Source organism: Podarcis melisellensis (genome assembly GCF_964234715.1).
Source record: "Podarcis melisellensis genome assembly, chromosome: 18".
NCBI classification, from domain to species: Eukaryota; Metazoa; Chordata; class Lepidosauria; order Squamata; family Lacertidae; genus Podarcis; species Podarcis melisellensis.
The window spans coordinates 2,964,020-2,990,650 of record NC_138536.1 but is presented as its reverse complement, the minus strand read 5'-3'; the positions used below and the strand labels follow the sequence as shown (position 1 = coordinate 2,990,650).

Genomic DNA, 26,631 nt, shown 5'->3' with positions numbered 1-26,631 from the left:
ATTCCACCTAATGTTTATTAGGAAGAACTTCCTGACAGTAAGAGCTGTTTGACAGTGGAATTTGCTGCCAAGGAGTGTGGTGGAGTCTCCTTCTTTGGAGGTCTTGAAGCAGAGGCTTGACAACCATATGTCAGGAGTGCTCTGATGGTGTTTCCTGCTTGGCAGGGGGTTGGACTCGATGGCCCTTGTGGTCTCTTCCAACTCTAGGATTCTATGATAACAACAATACTGGTAATGATATAATATAATAAAAATATTGGCATCCGTCAGGAGAAAACGGACCACACCTTTTAGGGGTGAGGTCAAGCTGCTAAATAAAAATCGAATAATATGGAAGCTTTCTAGATTTATTTTCTTCTTGCTTTCCCAGACAGAAAGCGATGTGAGAGCAAATGAACATATCTTGCTCCTCCCACTGTCCTCTCTGGCCGCACCCACCAACAACACGCGGCCCCCGAAAACCGCCGAGAAGGGAATGTTGGCCCTCAGTTCCCTCCTCCTGGGCTAGGCCCCCTAAAATCAGCAGACAGGACGAACTTGCAGTAAGCCTGCTCCTTTCAATGGGTCTACTCTGAGTAGGGCCGCCATACGCCCAGAACTTCCTGGGATTCGGCAACCGAAAGCTGCGTCCGTACGAAATTTTCAGCAGCCATTTAAAATTGCTCAAAAACTGGGTGTTTTTTTTGGGGGGGGGAAGCTCAAGAAGTTTGACGACCCCCTGCCAAAAAAAAGGTCAATAACTTTTGTGTCCGGAAATACGGCAACCCTAACTCTGAGTATAACTGGGATGGATTGAGGAGCCGAGAATTCGCAACGTTGAAAAATTGCAAGCATTAAGAACAGGAAGCAAGGAGTGTTTAATGTCATTTTTCAAACAAAAATATCTCGGAAGCTGCACCAGAAGCAAACAGCAGAGAATATTATTATTATTATTATTATTATTATTATTATTATTATTATTATTATTATTATTAATTTCCCCACTTTTTTCCTGATGGGATTCAAGGCGTATTACAGACAAAACTAAGATCCCCCAAAACCAGTGGTTTAAAACATTGATGGGCTTAAAACTATACGCATCCATAAAATCTCCCAAGTTCCAAAAGCTTTCCTCGCCACATATATTTAACCCTGCGTTTATTTGAACGGAAACGTCCGCTAATCCCAGGACGTTTATAGTTCTATAAAACATGACGGACATCCCTTTTATTATTTCGGCTTTTATTGCACCGGACTAGTCCTTTAAAAGGGGGGGGGGGAGGGAAGTAGCCAGATTCTGAAGCAACAAATACATGTTTCGGGGAAAATATTCTTATTCTTGTTTTATTATCTATGAGCTTGGTGGGTGGAAGGAAGACAGATCGCAGCTGGTTTGCCAGTCCAATCCAAGTAATTTTATTGTGCTAGCCAAGAGAATGAACGGACTGCTTGCGTTTTTTAAGAGTGCCTTTCAAGCATTGATCTGACGCACTTAAGGATTTAAAATCGCACGCATCACCTAGATGCAAAGTACAGTGGTGCCTTGGTTCTCAAACGCCTTGGTTCTCAAACGCCTTGGTTCTCAAACGCCGAAAACCCGGAAGTGAGTGTTCCGGTTTTCTAATGTTTTTCGGAAGCCAAACATCTGACGCAGCCGTCGGCGATTGTTTCCGGGGCGCCTGCGCCAATCAGAAGCCGCGCCTTGGTTTCTGAACATTTCGGAAGTCAAACGGACTGCTGGAACGGATTAAGTTCAAGAACCAAGGTACAACTGTATTAGGCTCTTTTGGTTTTGCTATTCATTTTGTGTTTTTATTTCGGAGGCTTTTCGGTTCGTTTGTGTTTGTGACTAGGCGGAACCCAGTTCAGCTGATTTGACTGATTTGACTAACCCTAACCGCTGTGGGTTCAAAAGAATGGATGCTTTTGAGTTCTGGTGCTGGAGGAGACTCTTGAGAGTCCCACGGACTGCAAGAAGATCAAACCTCTCCATTCGGAAGGAAATCAGCCCTGAGTGCTCACTGGAAGGACAGATCCTGAAGCTGAGGCTCCAAGACTTTGGCCACCTCAGGAGAAGAGAAGACTCCCTGGAAAAGACCCTGATGTTGGGAAAGATGGAGGGCACAAGGAGAAGGGGATGACAGAGGATGAGATGGTGGGACAGTGTTCTTGAAGCTGCAAACATGAGTTTAACAAAACTGGGAGGCACTGGAAGACAGGAGGGCCTGGCGTGCTCTGGTCCAGGGGGTCACGAAGAGGCGGACACAACTAAACAACTAAACAACAACTGCTGTGGGTTAAACCACAGAGCCTAGGACTTGCCGATCAGGTCGGCGGTTCGAATCCCCGCAATGATGACGTGAGCTCCCGTTGCTCGGTCCCTGCTCCTGCTCACCTAGCAGTTCGAAAGCACAAAATGCAAGTAGATAAATAGGTACCACTCCGGCGGGAAGGTAAAGGGCGTTTCTGTGCGCTGCTCTGGTTCGCCAGAAGCGGCTTAGTTAGCTAGGGGGATTTGAGGTAGACATCTAACAATGGTAACAAAATTGGGGTTTTAATAGTTAGGATAAATGTTTGTTTGTTTTTTATATTGTAATGTTTTGTTGTTGTTATGTTTGTTATAAATTTGGAAAAATTAATATTTTTCTTTTAAAAGAAATAAAATGGAATAAGGTCTCCTTCCGAGACTCGGCTCTCAAGAAACACGAGAAAGGTGTCCGTTCCCAAATTGCAGTTCCGCGGATCTGACCCCAGGGATCGCACGACAGTCTGACAAGGTCTGCTATACCCGACTCGACACAGGTTTGGCCGCGGAGTTAATCCGGCCTTCGTGATCTCGATTAAATCGGAGGATTTCCAGGTGTTCGGTGGTCAGTTCCTAGAATGTGGGATTTAAGGGGGCAAGGGGTCACTATTGGGGCTTTCCCCCCCCCTAACGTTCGACGTCTCCATTTCCCTGGCAAAACGGCAGCGTCGCAGAAACCTAATCCCGACGGAAGCTCGTTTGGACGTCTCGCTAATTGAAGTCAGGAGGTGGAAGGCCAGCCGAAGACATCGAGGTTATGGCCTCAGAGAGAGAGAGAGGGACACAGCTTACAAGACGTTCTGCATTTCGGAGCGGAGACCCAAATTAACCTCTGGAACTTCCTGCCTCATGATAACAGGCTTCATCTCTGTGATGTTTTTGACGCCCCACTTGAAACATTTCCATTGTTTGCTCTTGTTATATCAACCTTCTTACTTTTTCAAGGTGGTAATTTTATTGTCCTGGCCTGGAGAAAAGACATTATTATTATTATTATTATTATTATTATTATTATTATTATTATTATTAAACTTGATATACTTTTTAATCTGTTTCCTAGTCCGTTGTTATTTCAACTTTCCAGAAGACATAAATTACTGATTTTCCATAGGGGTTATTATTATTATTGATTGATTGATTGATTGAATTTGATGCATGTTTTAATCTGTTTCTTTGCCATTATTTCAGCTTTCTGGAAGCCATAAATTTTTGATTTTTCATAGGGGTTATTATTACTATTATTATTATTTGAATACCGCCCTTCATCCACAGATCCCACCAACTAAAATTACAATAAAAGCCCCCACAAAATACATCCTGGAGAGAGATTCCACAAATGCAGAGTCACCACAGAAAAGGTCCTGTCTTTTCCAGCTCTTTCAGCTAAGAATCTGGAGACGACGGGGATTGAAACTGGCGTCTTCAGCGTGCAAAAGAGGCCTTCCTCCACCTGCTTCAAGGCCTTAAAAATAAGGTTTCTAGTCCTCATGGTTCTGGATAAACAGGAACATTGTTGTTGCTGTTGTTTAGTCGTTTAGTCGTGTCCGCCTCTTCGTGACCCCTTGGACCAGAGCACGCCAGGCCCTCCTGTCTTCCACAGCCTCCCGCAGTTTGGTCAAACTCATGCTGCACTGTCCCACCATCTCGTCCTCTGTCGTCCCCTTCTCCTTGCGCCCTCCATCTTTCCCAACATCAGGGTCTTTTCCAGGGAGTCTTCTCTTCTCCTGAGGTGGCCAAAGTCTTGGAGCCTCAGCTTCAGGATCTGTCCTTCCAGGGAGCACTCAGGGCTGATTTCCTTCCGAATGGAGAGGTTGGATCTTCTTGCAGTCCATGGGACTCTCAAGAGTCTCCTCCAGCACCAGAATTCAAAAGCATCCATTCTCCGGCAATCAGCCTTCTTGATGGTCCAGCTCTCGCTTCCATACATCACTACTGCGAACATAGGCACTGCTTATACCAAGAAAGACCTGCAGCTTAGTATTGCCTGCACTGGCTGGTAACATCTGTCCAGGGGTACAGGCAGAGAGATTGCAAAAAAGTATTGTCTGCACTGGCTGGTAGCATCATGCAAAAAAACCTGGAGACTGAACTCAGAGCCTTCTGGATGCCAAACAGGTGTCCTCCCACTTGCCCTTCCTTTAAAAGGAACCAAGTCTCCAGTCCTCAAGGGAATAAACGCTTTCAAATGGAGGCCTTTTCCCGGCCCGACCTCAAGATGCCAGAGATCAAACCTGGTGTCTTCTACATGCCAAGCAGGTGTCCTCCCTCTTGCCCTTCCTTTGAAAAGAACCAAGTCTCCAGTCCTCAAGGGAATAAATGCTTTTGAACAGAGGCCTTTTCCCAGCCCAACCTGAAGTTGCCAGAAATCGAACCTCAAACCTTCTACATGCCAAGCAGGTGCTCTCCTCCTGAGCCACCCAGAGGGGAAAAGAAGGGAGCCTTTTCGCCGAAATCCTCCAGAGAGGGCCCAGCTGCGGACGGACACAGGTGTAGCTCTGTCCCGGCACTGTCTCGGTGTTCGGTTTCATTCCAGATCCCCGCTTTGTATGTGTGCAGAAACTGTGTTTCCCCCCCCCCCAAACAAGCTTCTCAGCTGTGTGTTTTTGTGTTGCGACTGTCCCACCAGAGACAAGGAGTTTTTATTGGCCTGTGCTCTGGCCCATCGCACCCTTTTTTTCCCCTGGGGGTGTGTGGTAAAACCCCACCACCTCCTTGGAGAAATCTCTCACCCTGAAGAGGAAATCTAAACTTCCTGTATCAGGAGTGGAGCATTTCTGTGCTTCCCTGAACCACCAAAGAGAATCACCTCCTGTCTTTTCGGAGCGGGACGGACCAGATCCGTTCCAAGAACGAAAGCTAAATTTTGTGTTTACAACCCTCAAGGGTTTGGTGTATGTGGAAAATCCACTTTCTCCTTTTCTGCGAGCTAGAGAAAGTTTGGAGGACCGAAACGCCAAATTTCGACGGCCGGGAAAAGTCCTCCTTGCAAGAAATTTAATAGGGCCATCTAGGCCTTTTTTTTAAAAAAAAAAAAACAGTGGGAGAAAGAATTAAAATAAAGCTTTTAAGGCTTTTAAAGCAACTTTCCCCCCGTTTGGAGAGATTTCTGGCAAAGACCCGAGTGATTTGGCAACGGGCCACAGTTGGAGGATGAGAGCAGGCCACCCTCACGACTTTCTAACATTAATTATTGGGATTAAAAAGAAGAATTTGCTGCGGAGAATTTACTTTGATCAAGATTTCTCATTGTTCTTAAGACAAAGGAGCAGGGTGGTTTTTGTGTGTGAGGATACGGAACAGATTCACCCTTGTTTTTGGTGTGTAGGAATATCTTGCCCTTTGTAAGGTTTACACATTTCCTTCATTTTCATTCTCAAACTTCCATTTTCCTCTATTGTTTCCCGCGATCATAAACTCCAATCAATGCTGGCCTTCTCTTAGGAAAAATAGATATATATCCTACTGTAAATCATTGTGTATGTACGCCAATGACCCCCCAAACAAACAAACAAACAATAAATTAATTAATATATATGTTTCATGGACTGCAAAGAACAGAGGGAGATTCTCCACTACTTTGAACCTAGGGGATCCAGTGGATTATCTCGCATCCTCCGCTATGCAGTAAGAAGACGGATTCTCTAGCATTACCGGAAAATTTTATTATTATTCTGGAAGCAAAGAATTGCCCTCTCTGTGGGGCAATTGCCCTACAGAAAGTTGAGATGTGTGGATTGCTATTATTATTATGAGGTGCGGAGTAGATATTTTTAAACAGGACATTTTTTGCTACAAAGTTTGGCCCCAGGGATCTGCGAGGTTTGACGGAAGGTCTCTCTATAAGAACGCAGCGCTGAAAATAAAAGTGTTTCAGGTATAATAGTGATAAATCAAGAGCGAAGCAGCAGTTTGCTGCCCCTAGAGATCTGTCTGAGGGATTATATGGGAGATACAGCAATCGAGAGATCACAGTCCTGGAGTTTTGAATTCTTTGGCGGGTGCGTAAATTTTTTCTCTTTTGCTCCAAGACTTCTGGAGGGTGTAGGGTAAATTGCAGGCTAGGATTGGCCCAGGATTTAATGTGCATTAGTCATTATCGTTTTGGGAAGTTCTGGGTTTTTGGAGAGGGAATTGTTCTCTTCTGGTGGACTGCAGTAAAATTATCCAGACTGATTAACCATTTTGATTCGGCTGCAAAAGTGGATGCCCATTTTCCACCTTCCATTCCAAGATCCTGCCCACCTCCCTGAAAAAATATAGGGTTTTTTGGGGGTACTGTTATATGGATTTTTAAAACACGCATATACAGGAATAAAGAACAGGTCTTGGGACGTGCCTTTTGCAGGGGTTTCATGATGGGCAGAAACTATATATATGAAAGTGGCACGAAGGAGTTTTATTCTTGCTGGAAAGGGGGGAGAGGGAAAATGAATCGCAAAGTGGAAGGCGATTGCTTAAAAACAGCAGGTTTAAGAAAAAAGAAGAAGATTCGATATTTCTGGGTTGTAACAAGGCAGGGTTGGGTTTCAGGTTTTTAGATACTCTTCCCCCCATCCCCCCCCAAAAAAAAACCAGGGAGAGAAATTAATCTCCAATACTCCATGAGGACTGATGTCTTTGTTTGGAACATGCAACAGGTTTGATGGTCCCTATCCTGACACTTTCGGTGTGTGAAAAACAGACAATTTTCTTCACCTGAATTAAAAAGAAGGACGCTTAACTCAACTCCCTTTGTTGTCTGGCTTTGACACAGACACACACAATTTGGGGGGCTATCCTTTCTCCCTCCACTTCCTCTCCCAAGGGTTAAAAATAATAAATAAAACAATTTGTGTGTGTGTGTACACACACAGATACACAAAACACAAACACACAAAACCCCTGGCCTGCCTTGGCCACCCACAGCCTGCACAGCTAAATTAAGGAAGTGAATTGCCTGACGAGGACAAAGACGCAAAGGAGAGGGGGGGTGTCTTTCAATGTGCCCCCCTCCCTACCGGTTTTTCCAACCACTGGCATGCTTAGGTTTATTTATTTTTTAATGCAATTTTTTTTAGGGGAGGGGAGCGTGCGGGGGGGGAGAGGATTCCGAGCTGGTAAATAAAAAAATAAACCAAACCAAACCAGAAAGCAAACTCTGTTGGAACAGCGGAGATGTGAAGTCTTTGGAGGTGAAGATCAGATTCAAGCATCGAGGGGGCTTGCGGAAGAGATGGGGAAGGTGGTCCTGAATTAGGCGGACCCCCCCTTACCCACATTGCAACACCCCCCTTTTTTCCTAAATCAATGCCCACCCAACCCCAAAAACGCACGCCTAAGTTTGCCACGCGCAGCTACCCTGAAAGGTGGTTTATAATTTTTGAGAGAGGGAGTGAAGAAGGAGCAGGAGGAGGAGGAGGAGGAAGAAGGAGAGAGGGAGGGAGATTCGGAGCCGGGGTGGGGAAGGAATTAATCCCTAGAGGCGTTTTAAAGGAGAGAGGGGAAGAAGATCTTTAAAAATTGCGCTTTCTCTCTCACGCAGAGAGAAAATCACTGCGCTTCGGAACTCCCGGTGGCGCTTTCCCTTCCAATCCCTTATTTATGGGACTTTTTGCCTGGCACGGCTTAGATTCATCCCTCCAACCTCCCACGACCAAAAATAATAATCGATTTTCTTGTTAAAAACAGGTATCATAAGGGCTGGTATTAGCCTTTTTCTCCTTCCCAAGCTGGACAACGCAGCGTCCCTCTTAAATAAAAATAAGGACACACATTCTCAAAGAAGACCCTTGGGCATCTATTTGTTTCTTAAGTGGAAGAGACTGCTTTTTTAAAAAGTATTTAAATAGCCAGGGTTTCCTGTGCCGCAAAGAAAAGAAAAACAAACGCGCCCATCACCGTCGCCTCCGGGCGCCCAACTTCTTAATTCCCCCATCTATTGCAATTCCGGCTGCGCCAGGCGCCCATCTGCCCACCAGGAATAAAATAAACGAACAGATAGATAGATTAGAAATTACGCAGGAGAGATTCCGGAGAGCTGTACTCACACATGAGGGAATCCACTCGGAGGAGAATCCACAGGCACAGAACAAATACTTTGTTCATGATGCAGAACATTAAAAAAAACCCTATATATATAAAATGAAATGGATAGGAACAAAACCAGTCCCTTCTCTTATTCTTCCCTGCTTCTTAAAAAAGAAAAGCGCAGCTAAATAGATAAGTGGTTTTTTTTTCTGCCCCCAAAGCTTTTTTCCTCCAAAAAAAAAGGGAGAAAATTATGGAGAGACAAACAAGATATTTCCTAAGCAAGTCTGAACAGTTCAACTTGACAAGTTCCTTAATGCGCTTTTTACACCCCGCCCATCCCCGCCCCTCTGGCCTTTTTTATTATTTTTTTGGGTGGCGGTGAGAGTCAATGAAGTTGAAATTAGCAAGTCCTTTTCTGAAATGGACCTGCGAGGGGAGAGACCCTCCTGGAGACGCGTCGCATCCTTTTGCAAGAGGGGCGTCTCTCTCCTCTCAAAATCTCTCCACCCTAAACCCCTTTTCCATTTCTCTCCTCCCGCAAAAAAACACTTTTTTTTAAAATCCCGCCTGTTGCTCAATCAGCAAGCTGAAAAGATCATTTCTGACTCAGGGCAATAAATACCTACTCAATTCCCCCCCGCCCCGCCCTAATCCTTTTGGCTCATCTATTGAAAACTGCTTTCTTTTGTAAGGAAAAATCATTTCTTTCTTGGGGAGCTGGGGAAGAAATCTCGCAAGGGGAAAAAGGTCTTTCTCTCTCTCTCATGCGCAAACACCCGCGTTGTGTTCTCCGCGCAATGGCTGAGGTGAGTAATACTGGAGGGGGGGCGCAGTCCAGTCTTGTAACCCCCTGAAACCCCCTCTGACCTCAGCAAAACAGAGGAACCGACGCCTGGGTTTATTCGCGTGCCAATGCAGTTCGAATAAGCTTTCCAGCGCAGGGCGAAAACGTGCGCGCGTGGGGGTTTTTTGGGGGGTGTGTCTTTTCTTTTTTTCTTTTCATGGGGCTGACTCAACTGTGCAGGCTTTCGGGTTGCGCAGGGCTCCGCCGCAGGCGTTTCCGAAGAGTTCTGTGTGACTTTAAAAGCTTGCAAAGTGGTTGGGCTTCCTTCCTCTTTTCCGCCAAACCCCCCACCCAAACCCCTTATTCTGCTTCCATATAACTAACCTGAGAGACCTGTTTGTCAACAAACACCCCGAAAATTGATAGGTCAAGAAAAAGAATATCTCAGGGTGAAATGGGTGGTTTTGTTTTTTTCCAGTCTTCAGGACAATTCTGTGTCGAACCTGAAATCTTCCCCCAGCCCAGATGTTCCTGGAATGGGTGAGCGCCTCCTTCTCCATCTCTCTCTCTCTCTCTCTCTCTCTCTCTCTCTCTCTCTCTCTCTCTCTAATTGGGGTCGATTCAACTTTGTCAGCTTTTGAGTAGCACAGGGCTGGACGAAGAGTTCTGAGTAAGTTAAAAGCTTGCAAATTGCTTCGGTTTCCCTCCCTCCCTGAAAACCTTTCTGCCTCCACATATCAGTTGCTAACCTCAGGAAACCTGTCCCATTAAAAAAAAAAATAAGCAGATTAAGTTGGCTTTTAGAATCACACAGAGAGATCTGTCATTGAGTCAGTAGAGCACGAGACACTTAATCTCAGGGTTCTGGGTTCAAGTCCTGAAATTCCTGCAGGGTTGGGATAGATGACCCATGGGGTCCCTTCCAACTCTACAATTCTATGAGGCCTAGGAAGTAGCCCCTGTTTGTGCCAAGGAACTTAACTGGTCTGCCAGGAAATTCCTATATAACGTTTTAAGTGTGTTGTAAATGTATTATACAAATGTGACACTAGATGGCGCTGATGAGCTAAGGGCAAAATCCATATATATATTCAAACGGTGGGGTTTTTTTATTGTTTGTTTGCTTCCATATCTCAGTTGCTGGAAACCGCAGGCGGGGAGAGTTGCTCTTGTTTCAAATCCTGCTTTTTGTTTTTCTGTTGGGGCAACTAGTTGGCCACTGTGAGAACATGCGGCAGCTAGACTGGGGACTGGGAGCGGGCGCTGAGACCACATAACACTGGTCCTGAAAAACCTACATTGGCTCCCAAGACGTTTCCAAGCACAATTCAAAGCCTTGGTGCTGACCTTGAAAGCCCTAAATGGCCCAGTATCCCTGAAGGAGCGTCTCCACCCCCATCGTCCAGCCCAGACACCGGGGTTCATCTCCCAAAGGCCTTCTGGCGGTTCCCTCACTGCGAGAAGTGAGGTTACAGGGAACCAGGCAGAGGGCCTTCTCGGTGGTGGCGCCCGCCCTGTGGATCACTGCGGATGGTGACAGCAGTCATGAAATTAAAAGACGCCTGCTTCTTGGGAGAAAAGCGATGACAAACCTAGGCAGCATCTTTAAAAGCAGAGACATCACCTTGCCAACAAAGGTCCGTATAGTCATAGCTATGGTTTTCCCAGTACAGTGGTACCTCAGGTTAAGTACTTAATTCATTCCAGAGTTCCGTTCTTAACCTGAAGTACCACTTTAGCTAATGGGGCCTCCCGCTGCTGCCACGCCGCTGGAGCACGATTTCTGTTCTTATCCTGAAGCAAAGTTCTTAACCTGAAGCACCGTTTCTGGGTTAGCGGAGTCTGTAACCTGAAGCGTATGTAACCCGAGGTACCACTGTAGTGATGTATGGAAGAGAGAGCTGGACCATAAAGAAGACTGATCGCCGAAGAATGGATGCTTTTGAATTCTGGTGCTGGTGGAGACTCTTGAGAGTCCCATGGACTGCAAGAAGATCCAACCTCTCCATTCGGAAGGAAATCAGCCCTGAGTGCTGACTGGAAGGACAGATCCTGAAGCTGAGGCTCCAAGACTTTGGCCACCTCACAAGAAGAGAAGACTCCCTGGAAAAGACCCGGATGTTGGGAAAGATGGAGGGCACAAGGAGAAGGGGACGGCAGAGGACGAGATGGTGGGACAGTGTTCTCGAAGGGACCAACATGAGTTTGACCAAACTGTGGGAGGCAGTGGAAGACAGGAGGGCCTGGCGTGCTCTGGTCCAGGGGGTCACAAAGAGGCGGACACGACTAAACAACAACAAAAGTCCTCATAGTTCTGAATGAAGGACTGATTTAACTAGAAATCTTGCCTTGCACCGAATAAGATCATCGGTCCACCTGTCTCAAACTTCCAGACCAGGGTCTCTGTCTCTCTCGTCCCCTTAAACCTGGCATCCTCCACAAGCCAAAGGTCTGAGCTACAGCCTTTCCCCATCCTCACTTTCCAGGGTGCTTCTGAGCATGAACAGAGTTCTACACACACACACCCCTTTGCTGAGTAAACGCAGCCAGGGCAGAAAGCTGGATTTGCAGTCTGCAAGGAACCCAAAGCGAGAAAAACGGCTTGACGGACAATGAGAGAATTTCCAGGAAGAAAAGGGAGTAAAATTGGGTGGGAGGCGGGCAGACAATTGTTTGTAAGGTCAGGCAATGACAGTCCCCCGTGCAAAAACCGCTTGTGCACGGTTTATCCTGGGGGGGGGGGCGGCAGTTTGGTGCATCACACACCCACTGAGTCACCCAGCTGCCGGGAATGTGTTTTAGTGGCTATTTTCTCCCCTCTCGACCTTTCGCCAGATGAATCACCCATCCCACACCAAGCGGGAGAAATCTTGGACGGGGAGGAAAACTCTAGCAGAGTTACCGTATTTTTCGCTCTATAAGACGCACCAGACCACAAGACGCACCTAGTTTTTGGAGGAGGAAAACAAGAAAAAATTATTCTGAATCTCAGAAGCCAGAACAGCAAGAGGGATTGCTGCGCAGCGAAAGCAGCAATCCCTCTTGCTGTTCTGGCTTCTGGGATAGCTGCGCAGCCTGCATTCGCTCCATAAGACGCACACACATTTCCCCTTACTTTTTAGGAGGGAAAAAGTGAGTCTTATAGAGCAAAAAATACGGTACTTTCTTTAGCCAGGACTCAAAACAGGAACCACCCCCTTGCTTCCAAAATAAAAATTTAATATTAGAATGGGAGACGAAAGATGAAGAGGTAAAACCAGTTATGATTAAATGGGCGCAAGATGTAGGTCATAACATTATGGTGGAAGATTGGGGAAAATTATGGAAAACCGATTTAAAATTTACAGATTGTTCCCTATGGAAGGAGAATTACATGATGTACAGATCGTACATGACACCAGTGCAGTTAGGGGAAATGCACAAAACTAGTTCAAATATATGTTGGAAGTGTAAGGAAAGGGAGGGGACATTTTATCACATGTGGTGGGATTGTAAGGTAATTAAAATTTTTGCGGAAATGATATACAACGAATTGAAGAAAATGTTCCATTTAACATTTGTTTAAAAACTTGAAGCATTTTTATTAGGGATTGTAGGGAAAGATCTGCCTAAAAAGCTGGAAAACATCTTCATGTATGCGGCAACGGGCGCGAGAGTTTTAATAGCACAAGGATGGAAGACTGAAGAAACCCCAACTAAAGAATCATGGCAAGAAAAATTGATGGATTATGCAGAACTGGCAAAACTGACATATAAGCTATGGGACAAGGATAACTGTGACTTTAAAGATGAATGGGAACCCTTTACAAAGTATTTGAAGACGCAACAAAGTGAACTGGACTCCTTGGCTGGCTTTGAATTCACAAACTTTTTATTGATAATAATCAGCTAAATAGTTTGAGGATCTATACAACTGTGTAACATGCAGAAAACAGCATTCTCGGAGAAATCAAAGACAGGAACGGGGGGGAAGGTGGGGGTGGGTGTTTTCTGTGGGGGGAGGGAGGAAAAATGGGGGGGGAAATAAGGATGATATGTTTCTGGATAATATGTTTTGTTTTAATTGTGAATTAAAAAGTTATTAAAAAAAATAAACATTTTTTAAAATCCCCTCTTTGGGCACCGAGGGCTCCAATTCTGCCCCAGGTTTTGGTTAGCGTAACTGAGATTTAATTAGGAAGTTTTATTCGGGGTCGCAGGGACTGACATTCTCTGTCCACCCCCACCCCCCAGGCTTGCATGCCAGAGGTCCTGAGTTCGAATCCCCAGCATCTTGGAGAAGACAGAAACCCCGTCGTTCTCATGAGGACTAGAACTTTTGCTTATGGCTATTTCTTTTAAAAAATGATATACAGTACAAGTTAGCCTTGGTGAAGACTTGACGTTTTTATCCCCCAAGAAGTTTTTGATTTTAGTTTCCACTGAAATGAGGCTGCATTTTAATGTTGTATTTTAATCTTGTTTTTTAAGCTGTATTTCAATCAATTGTGTTTATATTTGGTGTTAGACGCCCTGAGCCCGGTCTTGGGCGGGGAGGGCGGGGTATAAATATTATTATTATTATTATTATTATTATTATTATTATTATTATTATTACCAGGAACTCTTGTGACAATTTGCACAGCCCGTACGCAATTGAGGATAAACCACAGGTATGCGTGGAAAGTGGGACGCGGGTGGCGCTGTGGGTTAAACCACAGAGCCTAGGCCTTGCTGATCAGAAGGTCGGCAGTTCGATTCCCCGCTATGACGGGGTGAGCTCCCGTTGCTCGGTCCCTGCTCCTGCCAACCTAGCAGTTCAAAAGCACGTCAAAGTGCAAGTAGATAAATAAGTACCACTCTGGCGGGAAGGACTAGATTTACTCTCTGAATAAAATCACTATACATTTAAAGCCTATCCAATGCACATGACGTATCTCCTCAAAAAGTTCCTGGAACTGAAGTCCGCCCCCCTGCACCCTTAAACTACAGTTCCCAGAATTCTCCGGACGGGGTGTGCTTTTGCGTAGTGTGGGTCTGCCCCAATTGTGCCCTGGCTGCGTGTGCAACATACATCGAAAGCCCCCGCACCCACGAACTCTGGGAGTTATAGTTGCGGCACTACAACTCCCAGTGCCCTTAGCAAACTATGCTACCCAGGGTTCTTCGGGATGGTGTTGGAAACGTGCTTTGAAAGTACGGCGCTTCGCTGTTAACAGTAACAGCAGCCAGAATATTATTGGCCCAAAAATGGAAGCAAGAAGAACAACCAACATTAGAAGAACGGAGAATGAAATTGATGGACTACGCAGAATTGGACAAACTCACAGGAAGGATCCGAGACTGGCGGGACCAGAGGTTTACCGAAGACCGGACTAAATTTACTGAGTATTTGAAACGTATTTGTGATGATCAGATTACGTTTGTAGGACTACAAGAAGTTCTGCGAGGAGTAATTTAAGAAATATCGTAAAAATGGAAAGGGAGAAAGGATTTGTTAGAAAAGGTAAAGGCAATATTAAGTTAAGAATTGCAGGAGGAATAATCAAGACGGAAGACTATCAGAGATGCTGAAGGAAGCCCAAACAAGGACATATGTATAATAATTTGTGTGGTATGCTTAAAAAAATTTGTATGCTAAAATTAATAAAAATATTATTATTGGGAAAAAGAAGAAGGTACGTGCTTCGCTGAACATAGCGCAAACATGCATTTGTCATTTCACGGTGGCGACGTTTACTCGTAAGTAAGACCCGCTGTGTTCGATGAGACACCCCGCTCGTAGGTAAGCGTGTGCCAGGAATCGTAACCCTTGCAAAAGTTCTTGGCTATTAGAAAGAAACATCTGACTTTCTGGCGTGACAACTCAGCCAATCTCTCTCTTGTTAGCTACATCCTTTCTTTCCCTTAAAGGACTTTTGAGGCAAATAAAAGAGGCAGAAATGCAAAGAATCCTGCAGCCTGTTTCCCACTTGCAATCTTTACTCACTACCCTTGCCAGATTAATAGCTCATTTATTAACCTCCTTTCCCCCTTTTAACTCCTTTCTCTCCAAACAGGGGATGAAAAAGAACTTTTCTCTTTTTGGAACGTGGCGGAAAACCCCATTTCCCCCCACAATGCAAGGGGAGGGAAGGGGCGGTGCCTGGAAGGGTCGAGGGGCGGAGCTAGGCAGTTAGGGGTGGGGCTTTGGGGTGGGTGGGGCCTGGTGGGCACAGATCCGCCACAGGTGAGACAAAGTTCAAGGATTATAAACAGAATCGCTCTCTTCATCTCCGTCAGACAGGATGCTAAATGCAGCCTCCAAGTTGAGAAGCAGTCTATCTCTGAAGTGCCTGAGCTTTCGTATTTCCTCTTCCCTCCCACATCACATTCCTTTTATGCCGTGTCTCTTGCAGTTATTAACATTGCACAGGATGCGTAAAAACCAGCTCCTTTGGCAAACGAAGCATCGTCCAGACCTGTTAGATATTATTCAAAACTTTACTTACAGAACGTCCTTCGAAAGAGACACCGACTGATGCAGCCAAACAGGTCCGGAGTAAGACATACGCCAGTCCGAGGCAAAGGCTCAGCATCTTACGAAATATGAAATAATTCCAACAAACTGAGAAACAGAGGAGAAACAGGAGGAGTTTCCCTCCAACGTTTCTCCCCTGAAAATAGGGACGTCCTATTCCATCCCCTCTAATATTTCTCCCCTGAAAATAGGGACATCCTATTCCATCCCCTCCAACGTTTCTCCCCTAAAAATAGGGACATCCTATTCCATCCCCTCCAACGTTTCTCCCGTGAAAATAGGGACGTCCTATTCCATCCCCTCCAACGTTTCTCCCATGAAAATAGGGACGTCCTATTCCATCCCCTCCAACGTTTCTCCCCTGAAAATAGGGACGTCCTGTTCCATCCCCTCCAACGTTTCTCCCATGAAAATAGGGACGTCCTATTCCATCCCCTCCAACGTTTCTCCCCTGAAAATAGGGACGTCCTAAGGAACAGCGGGGCGTTCCGGAATCAAGTCAGAAACCGGCTTCTGTAAAACCCGGGCTGTCACAGGAAAACAGGGACACTTGGAGTTTCTGTGACACTATTGTGGCCATACTTATTTTGGGACAGAAGATAAGTGATGACGGAGTGAAATAAAATAAAACTGCCCTTCCCGGGTCTTGACAGAAGGCCTTCAAGGAAGTGGCGGTTGGCACAGAGAGAGATAGAGACGGGAAAGGTTTTTGTTTTGTTTGCTAGCGTACAGTGCGGGGGCGATGTGGAAAATTGCTTTATCCCTCCGAAGGAGCTATTATGTTTGCGTTTCCCTGCAAGCCCGAGCGGTCTCTCTCCTCATCCCTTCGAGACGAACTACATTTCGCATTTGGCAAGCAGGGGGGTTCTGGACAGGGGCCAGAGTGAAAGAACAGGGTTGGGTTTTGGGGCTGTACAGAAACTGACCTCCTCCTTTTTTTTCTTACGTAATTCCCCTTTTTACCTTCTGCACCGAAGAGCCTTGCTGGATCAGGGCCTGTGGTCAACCTAGCTGGGCATCCTGTTATAATAATAATAATAATAATAATAATAATAATAATAATAATAATAATAATAATACAGTGGTACCTCGGGTTACATACACTTCAGGTTACAGACTCCGCTAACCCAGAAATAGTACCTCGGGTTAAGAACTTTGCTTCAGGATGAGAACAGAAATCGTGCGGCGGCAGCGGGAGGCCCCATTAGCTAAAGTGGTGCTTCAGGTTAAGAACAGTTTCAGGTTAAGAACGGACCTCCGGAACAAATTAAGTACTTAACCCGAGGTACCACTGTAATAATAATAACTCTGGGCGGCGTCCAACAGAATATTAAAAACAATACAGCGTCAGACATTAAAAACTTCCCTAAACAGGGCCGCCTTCAGTTGTCTTTTAAAAGTAAAACAGTTGTTTATTGCCTTGACATCTGCTGGAAGGGCGTTCCACAGGGCGGGCGCCACCACCGAGAAGGCCCTCTGCCTGGTTCCCTGTAACCTCGCTTCTCACAGAGAGGGAACCGCTAAAAGGCCCTCAGGAGAGGGACCCCGGTGTCCGGGGTGGAGATGCTCCTTCAGGAATACTGGGCCGGTTAGGTCTTTCAAGGTCAGCACCAACACTTTGAATTGTGCTTGGAAACGTCCTGGGAGCCAATGAAGATATTTTAGAACCGGTGTTATGTGGTCTTGGCGGCCGCTCCCAGTCCCCAGTCTGGCTGCCGCATTCTGGATTAGTTGCAGTTTCCGAGTTAACTTGAAAGGGAGCCCCACATAGAGCGCATTGCAGTAGTCCAAGCGGGAGATAACTAGATGCTCAGAGAGAACAGAGAAATCAAGATAGACTGCCTGTGGCCCTGGAAGTTCCATCAAAACATGAGGCAACCTTTCCATCTTGAATCTCCCAGCATTCAGCTTTCTCAGATTTCCATGCCTTCTAGCATAACGAGACAGGGAGGGGAATTTTTCCTCTCTCTGTTTACCTCCAGGGTTTTGCATAATTTCCACAAACTTCCCAGTCGCCTTTCCTTTCAACGGGGAAGTCCCAAACGCCTCCCGTCTTTCCTCCTCGCAGTGTCTATCCATTCCCAAAGGAGCTTTTCGGGACACAACTGCCAATTCACATCCTGGCCAAATCCCAGTTGTGCAATTAAAACGGGTTTTTAATGCTCTCAGGTAATAAAAGCGGCTTCTCTCTCTTACACACACACACACACACACACACACACACACACACTCACAAAAAAACCACCCCAAACTTGTTGAAGGATGGATGGCGGCTAACAGATTGAGGCTGAATCCTGACAAGACAGAAGTACTGTTTTGGGGGGATAGGGGGCAGGCGGGTGTGGGGGAGTCCCTGGTCCTGAATGGGGTCACTGTGCCCCTGAAGGACCAGGTGCGCAGCCTGGGAGTTATTTTGGACTCACAGCTGTCCATGGAGGCGCAGGTCAAATCCGTGTCCAGGACAGCTCCATCTGGTACCAGGATGAGACCCTCCCTGCCCGCAGACTGTCTTGCCAGAGTTGTGCATGCTCTGGTTATCTCCCGCTTGGACTACTGCAATGCGCTCTATGTGGGGCTACCTTTGAAGGTGACCCGGAAACTACAACTAATCCAGAATGCGGCAGCCAGACTGGGGACTGGGAGCAGCCGCCGGGACCACATAACACTGGTCCTGAGAGATCTGCATTGACTCCCAGTATGTTTCCGAGCACAATTTAAAGTGTTGGTGCTGACCTTGAAAGCCCTAAACGGCCCAGTATCCCTGAAGGAGCGTCTCCACCTCCATCGTCCAGCCCAGACACTGAGGTCCATCTCCGAGGGCCTTCTGGCGGTTCCCTCATTGTGAGAAGTGAGGTTACAGGGAACCAGACAGAGGGCCTTCTTGGTGGTGGCGCCCGCCCTGTGGAACGCCCTTCAGATGTGAAGGAAATAAGTAGCTATCCTATCTTTAAAAGACATCTGAAGGCAGCCCTGTTCTGGGAAGTTTTTAACATTTAACGCTGTATTGTTTTTAATACTTGATTGGGAGCTGCCCAGAGTGGCTGGGGAAACTCAGCCAGATGGGTGGGATATAAATAATAAATTATTATTATTATTAGTAGTAGTAGTAGTAAGGAAATTGACAGCGCTGCGCCGAAAGGTGTGGGGCAACCTTTTTATTGACAAAGCGTTGCCTAACCTCAACTCAAAGATATCAGGAACAAATTCTTGTTCAAACAGGAAACGTCATCTCACTTCGCTGTACCGGGGCGTCATCCATCCCAACCCTTTCCGATGCCAGAATCTCAATTCGGTATTGATCAGTATTGACCGACAGCTGCTTTTCGGGCGTTCAGACGGAGAGTCTTCCACAGCCCTACCTTGAAATCTTCTTCTGTAGATGCTCCAGCAAAGGTTCGTCCTTTAAACATAAGCTAAGATTCTGGTCCTCAAGGTTCTGGAATAAACCGAAGATGGTGGGAAATTGAACCCTGGGGCTGCCAGCTGCCCTATTCGTGAGAATAAGATAATAATATTTAATCTCTGGAAAGGAAAGCCGCAAAACCAAGCCATCTTGGCTGGAGAAAGAGGGGAGGCCGCGAGGCGAACAGACTGTAAATATTAGACGGGAAGGTTTTTCCTATTAAAACCCAGGCAGATTTACTAGTTCTGGAGCTGAGGAGGCTGGCAACCCGGTCCTGCGAGCTGTGCATATTGTGAACAGGTGCACAGAGTGGTTTTCCTGCCAGGGCGCATAAATCTCAATTCCTCTCATCTTCACCGCTCGTCCCAAACACACAAATGGCCAGGGGGGCGTTAAAGGTTGCCAACTGACCTGCAAGCTTCTAAAAGCGCCCTGCTGCTTTGCTTTTAAAGCCTGTGTGGGAAACGGACAGAGTTGTGCTCTTTAATCATCAAAATCTATAATAATAATAATAATAATAATAATAATAATAATAATAATAATATTTATACCCCGCCCATCTGGCTGGGTTTCTCCAGCTGCTCTGGGCGGCTCCCAACAGAACACTAAAAACAGAATAAAACACCAAGCATCTGCCCCTTCCTCGTCCCAGGACCTTACCTCAATTTGTACTTCAGGATATTATTATTATTATTATTATTATTATTATTATTATTATTTGGGGGGAGCGAACACTGAGGTCCAGCTCCGAGGGCCTTCTGGCGGTTCCCTCATTACGAGACGCAAAGCTACAGGGAACCAGGCAGAGGGCCTTCTCGGTGGTGGCGCCCACCCTGTGGAACGCCCTCCCACCAGATGTCAAGGAGATAAACAACTACTTGACATCCAGAAGACATCTGAAGGCAGCCCTGTTCAGGGAAGATTTTAATGTGTGACATCTTAGTGTATTTTTGGTCTTTGTTGGAAGCTGCCCAGAGTGGCTGGGGAAACCCAGCCAGATGGGCGGGGTACAAGTAATAAATTATTATTATTTTTTGGAGGGAGGGAACTTTGCAAAAGTGGAGGCGCACCCCCCCAAAAAAGAAGACTTATTCAGAACTGGGACCCATGAGGATTGCAAAAACCACATCGCGCCCCCTTCCTTCTCCTCGGGCCATTGCGCCCGCTCCAATTTTCTTAACCCCTCCCATGTGTTCCCCATTAAGCCGCGGGGGGAAGAGGGGTTTGCGCAGGGCAATAAATTACGTTAATGAGGCTTGGTGGAGAAAGGGTGGTATCCGCAGCGGGGGTTGGGGTGGAGATGAAAGGGAAAGCGAGGTTGGAGGGGGTCGGACGCTGCTGGGGGGGGCCGAGGCGGGCTGGCGCAGGTGGGAAGAGAGATGGTCTTGTTCTCCCCTTCACATGTGTTGCGGAACCGGAGTCATAAATCACACACCTTCTGGGGTCAAGGGTGCATCTTTGTCTGCCGGGGGGGGGGGGCTGCAGAACTTTGCAGATCCCAGCGAAAAACGAGGCTTGCACCAGACATCTGAATAGCGTTGGGAAAGTGAGCGGCACTCCCCCCCAAAGAACCTTGGGAACCGTAGTTTTCCTATCGTGGCGCTACAGTTCCCAGAAGGGAGCACCTTGCACCAAAAATCCAAGCAATTAAACCCCTGTGTTGCAAACCATTATCAGTAATATCCAAGGCAACACGATGACCAAGTACAACAATGCAATATCAACAATAAGCTTTATTTTGATCTATACGGCTTTATATAATCTATACGGAACATTCAACAATCTCTTGTTTATTCGGTTCTATGTTTTCAAGAGAATCCATCAAGAGTGCACATTTTGTGACTTTCGGAGACTTCTGTTCATTCGGTTTGGCAGAGAGCGCGTATTTCATATAGTTTATATTGTTCAATGTTCAGTATAGATTTTATATTGATATTAAATTGTTGTGCTTGGTTATCGTGTTGCCGTGGATATTACTGATATCAGCAGGGCCAGATTTAGGTTTGACGAGGCCCTCAGCTCCTGAAGGTCATGGGGCCCTTTATATGTCCAGCTGTCCTTTGTCAACAACAAATAGCCGCTGTTTTTTGTGTTGAATCTATGCTATATGGGAATTGATGGACCTAATAGGTATCTCAAGCCATTTGCCCATGTTGCCGTGCAACCAGTCCCTGCAGAATGGAGGCACCCTATATATAGAAAGGAGCAAACCAGGGATATTTTAGGGAGCAGGCGGAGCCCATGACTTACATCCTAGGAGCCTACACAACACAAAACACTGTTGCTGTATGTAGGCCTTATTTTATTTGTTTCTTATCTTATATTTTGGAAATGTACATCCAGGTTTTTTTCCTTTAATTTTTTTGGCTACAGCTTGTTTACGTAAATCCGGTACTGAATATCAGGTGCGGCTCTGATTTAATTCATAAAACTCGTCCACCATTCGATTGCAGAAAAGAAACCGGCTTCTGTCATTCCAGGACTGTCCCTGACAAAACAGGACACTTGGAGGAGATGGGAGAGAACTGTTGAGTTTGGAAGGAACCATTCAAGATAATATACTCTGCAACCCCTTGCAATACAGAAATCTTTTGCACAAACCCACGACCTTGAGAATTAAAGAGCCTACCTGTCACAGCTCTGTCTGAGTCTTGGGCAAGCCTAACTAATAATTTTTTAAACTTTCAAAATCAATGATGGTGATTTATTAAAATTGTATACCGCCCCAAACCTGCTAGGTCTCAATTCACCGAATAATAGGACAATATCAAAACGCAAAATACATAAGCGATGAATGACGCAGAAAACCATTTAAAAATATTTTTAAAAAATTAAACTTATGAAAACGTGGAAGAACTTTGATATCACAGGCCAGGCTCCTAAATCACATCCCCCCCCGACTTCCTCTCCCCGCATGACGTGTGCAGCTGCTGTCAGCGCACCCGGTTCAATTAAGGTGGTCAATTAAGCTTAACGATTTTTGCTGGGACAGGGGGTGCCCTGTTAAAAGGGGCAAGGGGGGGAACGTCTTCAAAACTTCCATAAGCCAGGATGGAGCCGAAGAGCAGGAACATGCCAAATTTCGGGTTTGTGGGGTCGAGCTCTGATTTTATCACGTTACGTTATTCAACATGTCCCCTCCCTTCCAGCAGAGTGCTAGACAAATAGCCCAACTAGGGGTTGCCATAGTCACAAAAATCTGGACAAAGTTGTTGAACTTTTCGAACAGAGTTGATGAACTTTGCTCACAAAGTTGTTGAACTTTTCGCACAAAGTGGTTGAACTTTGCGCACAAAGTTGCTGAACTTTTTGCACAAAGTGGTTGAACTTTTCGCACAAAGTTGTTAAACTTTTTTGCACAAAGTTGTTGAGCTTTTCTTGGATTTTTAAAGCATTTTTTAAAAAAAATGCCCTACTTGACACATGTCGGAGTTCCCTGCGTCTCAGTAGGTATCAAGAATCGGTGCCTGGTTTTTAAAGAAACCAGAAGCCTTTCTGTTAGGAATCTTAGGTAGAGAAATTCCGAAAAAATAAGAGAAATATTTTAATATGCAACAGCAGCTGCCCGCCTATCGATAGCATCTAATTGGATAGGGGGAAAGATACCAACACTAACAGAATGGCAAAATAAATTATTAGGCTATGCGGAAATGACTCAACTAACAAATAGGTTAAGAGCTAACACCAAACAAATATATAAATTCAGTGCTTTTTTTCCTAAAAAAATATATGTTTAGGGCTACAGTCATACTTCGGGTTGAAGTAGCTTCGGGATGAGAATTTTTGGGTTGCGCGCTGCGGCGACCCGGAAGTAACAGAGCGCGTTCCTTCTGGGTTTCGCCACTCGCACATGCGCCGATGGTCAAAATGGCGTCACGTGCATGTGCAGAAGCGGCGAATCGCAATTCGTGGACGCGGGTTGCGTTCGCTTCTGGATGTGAACGGGGCTCCGGAACAGATCCCGTTTGTATCCAGAGGTACCACTGTACTCTCATTTTCACTCCAGAAAACCACCGTTTTATAGTTCGAATAGAGGAAAATAAAGGAGGAAACAGACAAAAGGACAAGGATTTGCAAAATGTTTAAGGGTATGCATACCCCTGGGGAAAAAAGCTCTGTATAAATTCAATACAGTGGTACCTCAGGTTACATACGCTTCAGGTTACAGACACTTCAGGTTACAGACTCCGCTAACCCAGAAATAGTACCTCGGGTTAAGAACTTTGCTTCAGGATGAGAACAGAAATCGGGCGGCGGCAGCGGGAGGTCCCATTAGCTAAAGTGGTGCTTCAGGTTAAGAACAGTTTCAGGTTAAGAACGGACCTCCGGAACGAATTAAGTACGTAACCCGAGGTACCACTGTAAATAATTTCTCCATACACCCTAGAAACGCAGGGTGCAGATTCCCTAAATACTCACTAAATGTTCCACTGGTGTGTAACATCCAAGAATGCTCAGATGCCCTGGAAGGGAAATACGATAGGATTGCAAAATTTCTTTGATCGTGATTACAAATTAACGGCTCCCTCTTTCCTTGGGAAGCGAGTGATGGACCCAGGGATGAGAACAGTGGGGTGGGGGAGGGGGAGAAGCCCCCTCCAACAACAGGGTGGTCAAAAAAGTACGGGAGGCCAGCCCGGACCCCAACCGATTGGTGTTTTGACAAGCCGGGCACCCGCTGAGGTTCGGAGCGGGATGCCAAGACGCCTGCTGCTTTCTGCCCTCGTCTCGCACGGACCGTTGGCAAGCCAAACAGATGTTCGTGATCGGGGAACAGGATCCGAGCCACATTCCTTGGCCATGATGCCATGGCGTTCCCGGACGGGCCTTTCGCCACCTCGGAAGACGGATGAGGGCGGCCGAGCTGTCACCACGGGCCTGGTGAAAAATGGGGGAACCAAGCATGGTGACATCATCGCCCGGGGTGTTGAAGCGAGGGGGCACCTGGCATCCGCATGACATCACTTTGTACTCTAGTAAAGCAGACCGTCTCATTTGTCAGCGCCGAAATGGTATCGAGCGTCAGAACGACTTGGCCACATTAAGGAAATTTTGCCCGTGGTATGACTATTTTCCACCTTCTTGTTTCGACTCTCCAGACCATATCTGCATAACCTGTTGTTGTTTAGTCGTTTAGTCATGTCCGCCTCTTCGTGACCCCCTGGACCAGAGCATGCCAGGCCCTCCTGTCTTCCACTGCCTCCTGCAGTTTGGTCAAACTCATGCTGGTCGCTTCGAGAACACTGTCCCACCATCTCGTCCTCCGTCGTCCCCTTCTCCTTGCACCCTCCATCTTTCCCAACATCAGGGTCTTTTCCAGGGAGTCTTCTCTTCTCCTGAGGTGGCCAAAGTCTTGGAGCCTCAGCTTCAGGATCTGTCCTTCCAGTGAGCACTCAGGGCTGATTTCCTTCCGAATGGAGAGGTTGGATCTTCTTGCAGTCCATGGGACTCCAAAGAGTCTCCTCCAGCACCAGAATTCAAAAGCATCCATTCTTCGGCGATCAGCCTTCTTGATGGTCCAGCTCTCACTTCCATACATCACTACTGGGAAAACCATGTTGTCTTTGTCCATGGAGTTGTCTTGGCAGGGATACTGGAGTGGCTTGCCGGTTCCTCTTCCAGGTGGATCACATTTGGTCAAAACTCTCCACTATGACCTGTTCATCTTGGGTGCCCTGCTCGGCATAGTTCATAGCTTCTCTGAGTTATTCAAGCCCCTTCGCCACGGCAAGGCAGTGATCCATGAAGGGGAAACCATAGCTTTAACTATACGGACCTTTGTTGGCAAGATGATGTCTCTGCTCTTTAAGATGCTGTCTAGGTTTGTCATTGCTTTTCTGCATAACCTAGCAATTCTAAAATATAGACGTGCTTTGACTCTCGCGAGAGTGAATGTCTTGCCCTCGGCTGGACTTGAGGGACGATTCCAACAGATCCCACACGAAAAACGTCCCTGTGGAGATGGCAGCACCAAATCGGTGGCACACGCCCTTCTGGCTTGCCCTCTTGATAAAGACTTGAGGAATGAGATTATCACCCCTCCTTTATTGTCCATTCCGGGTCACCCAGCCACTGCCCCAGGGTCTTTTCCCTTGGCAGACCAAGATGAGCAGGTGACAGCAAAGGTGGCAAGGTTTTTAGCTGGGGCAATCAGAATAAGATCCACTATTTGACTATGGATTCAAAACCCTAAGATGTATTGTTTATAATTGACTTTTTATTTCTATATCGTATTGTGGTTTTATTGCTATGGCTGATGTCTTGTGCAAATAAATACTGATTCGTTCATTCACTTACGAGGCGTTAAGACCATCGGAAGAGTCCGGAGGCTGGATCAGGCCAAGCGGTTCAGTGTCCTCACCGTGGCCGAATGCCCCAAAGACCTTAGGAATACGGACGACTCATCATCAGCACCCGGAAAAGACCAGCCGGGTTGCAAGAGCTGCAACTAAGTAAGAGGGTCCTCATGGGTGGGCATTCGCTCCACCCCCTCACCTATCTGCAAGGTTAATAATAATAATAATATTTATTTATACCCCGCCCATCTGGCTGGGTTTCACCAGCCACTCTGGGCAGCTCCCAACAGAATATTAAAAGCACAACAGAACATCAAACATTAAAAACTTCCCTGAACAGGGCTGCCTTCTAAAAGTCAGATAGTTGTTTATTTCCTTGACATCTGAAGGGAGGGAATTCCACGGGGCAGGTGCCACCACCGAGAAGGCTCTCTGCAAAACTGGCATGCCTCGTCTCTTGCCTTTATTTATTTTTAAAAAATAGATAAAAAGAGGAAGGTATTCTCCCTCTTGTGTGGGGCAGAAAATGAGGGGGGGGGGTAATGTCCCATCCTAAGACAGACTTTCTTGGGCTCCATGATCACTGCAGATGGTGACAGCAGCCACGAAATTAAAAGACGCCTGCTCCTGGGGAGAAAAGCAATGACAAACCTAGACAGCATCTTAAAAAGCAGAGACATCACCTTGTCAACAAAGGTCCGTATAGTAAAACCTATGGTTTCCCCAGTAGTGATGTGTGGAAGTGAGAGCTGGACAATAAAGAAGGCTGATGGCCGAAGAATGGATGCTTTTGAATTCTGGTGCTGGAGGAGACTCTTGAGAGTCCCATGGACTGCGAGAAGATCCAACCTCTCCATTCTGAAGGAAATCAGCTCTGAGTGCTGACTGGAAGGACAGATCCTGAAGCTGAGGCTCCAAGACTTTGGCCATGAGAAGACTCCCTGGAAAAGACCCTGATGTTGGGAAAGATGGAGGGCGCAAGGAGAAGGGGATGACAGAGGACGAGATGGTGGGACAGTGTTCTTGAAGCTACCAGCATGAGTTTGACCAAACTGTGGGAGGCAGTGGAAGACAGGAGGGCCTGGCATGCTCTGGTCCAGGGGGTCAAAAGAGGCGGACACGACTTAGCGACTAAACAACAACAAGACAGACTTTTAAACTGATGCTTGCTGTTAACGTATGCATGCAGAATCTAAAAGCTTAAAAACTACTTTTCTCTCTCGGTGCCACAAATTCTCCACCAATATGCAAAGGATTGATTTAGAATTTTAGATGCATGTGTTGCGACGCCCTGAGGCATGTTTGGCACCTTTCCTTGCATCCCCATCTTGTGTTGGCCATAAAACATCAGAGGTG

The 26,631-nt window shown here is 46.3% G+C and overlaps 1 protein-coding gene across 2 annotated transcripts in view; it reads right to left on the bottom strand.

The window, feature by feature from the left end:
• Positions 1–8,764, bottom strand: part of CRLF1 (cytokine receptor like factor 1) — a 29,988-nt gene extending 21,224 nt beyond the window's left edge. The window contains exon 1 of one of the 2 annotated variants that reach the window (XM_081895752.1): positions 8,311–8,764. In XM_081895752.1, the coding sequence (XP_081751878.1) occupies positions 8,311–8,380 (70 nt within the window). In that variant the 5' untranslated portion in view covers positions 8,381–8,764. The remainder of the gene's footprint in view (positions 1–8,310) is intronic. The other variant, XM_081895751.1, reaches the window with a different exon arrangement.
• Positions 8,765–26,631: the final 17,867 nt, after the last annotated feature.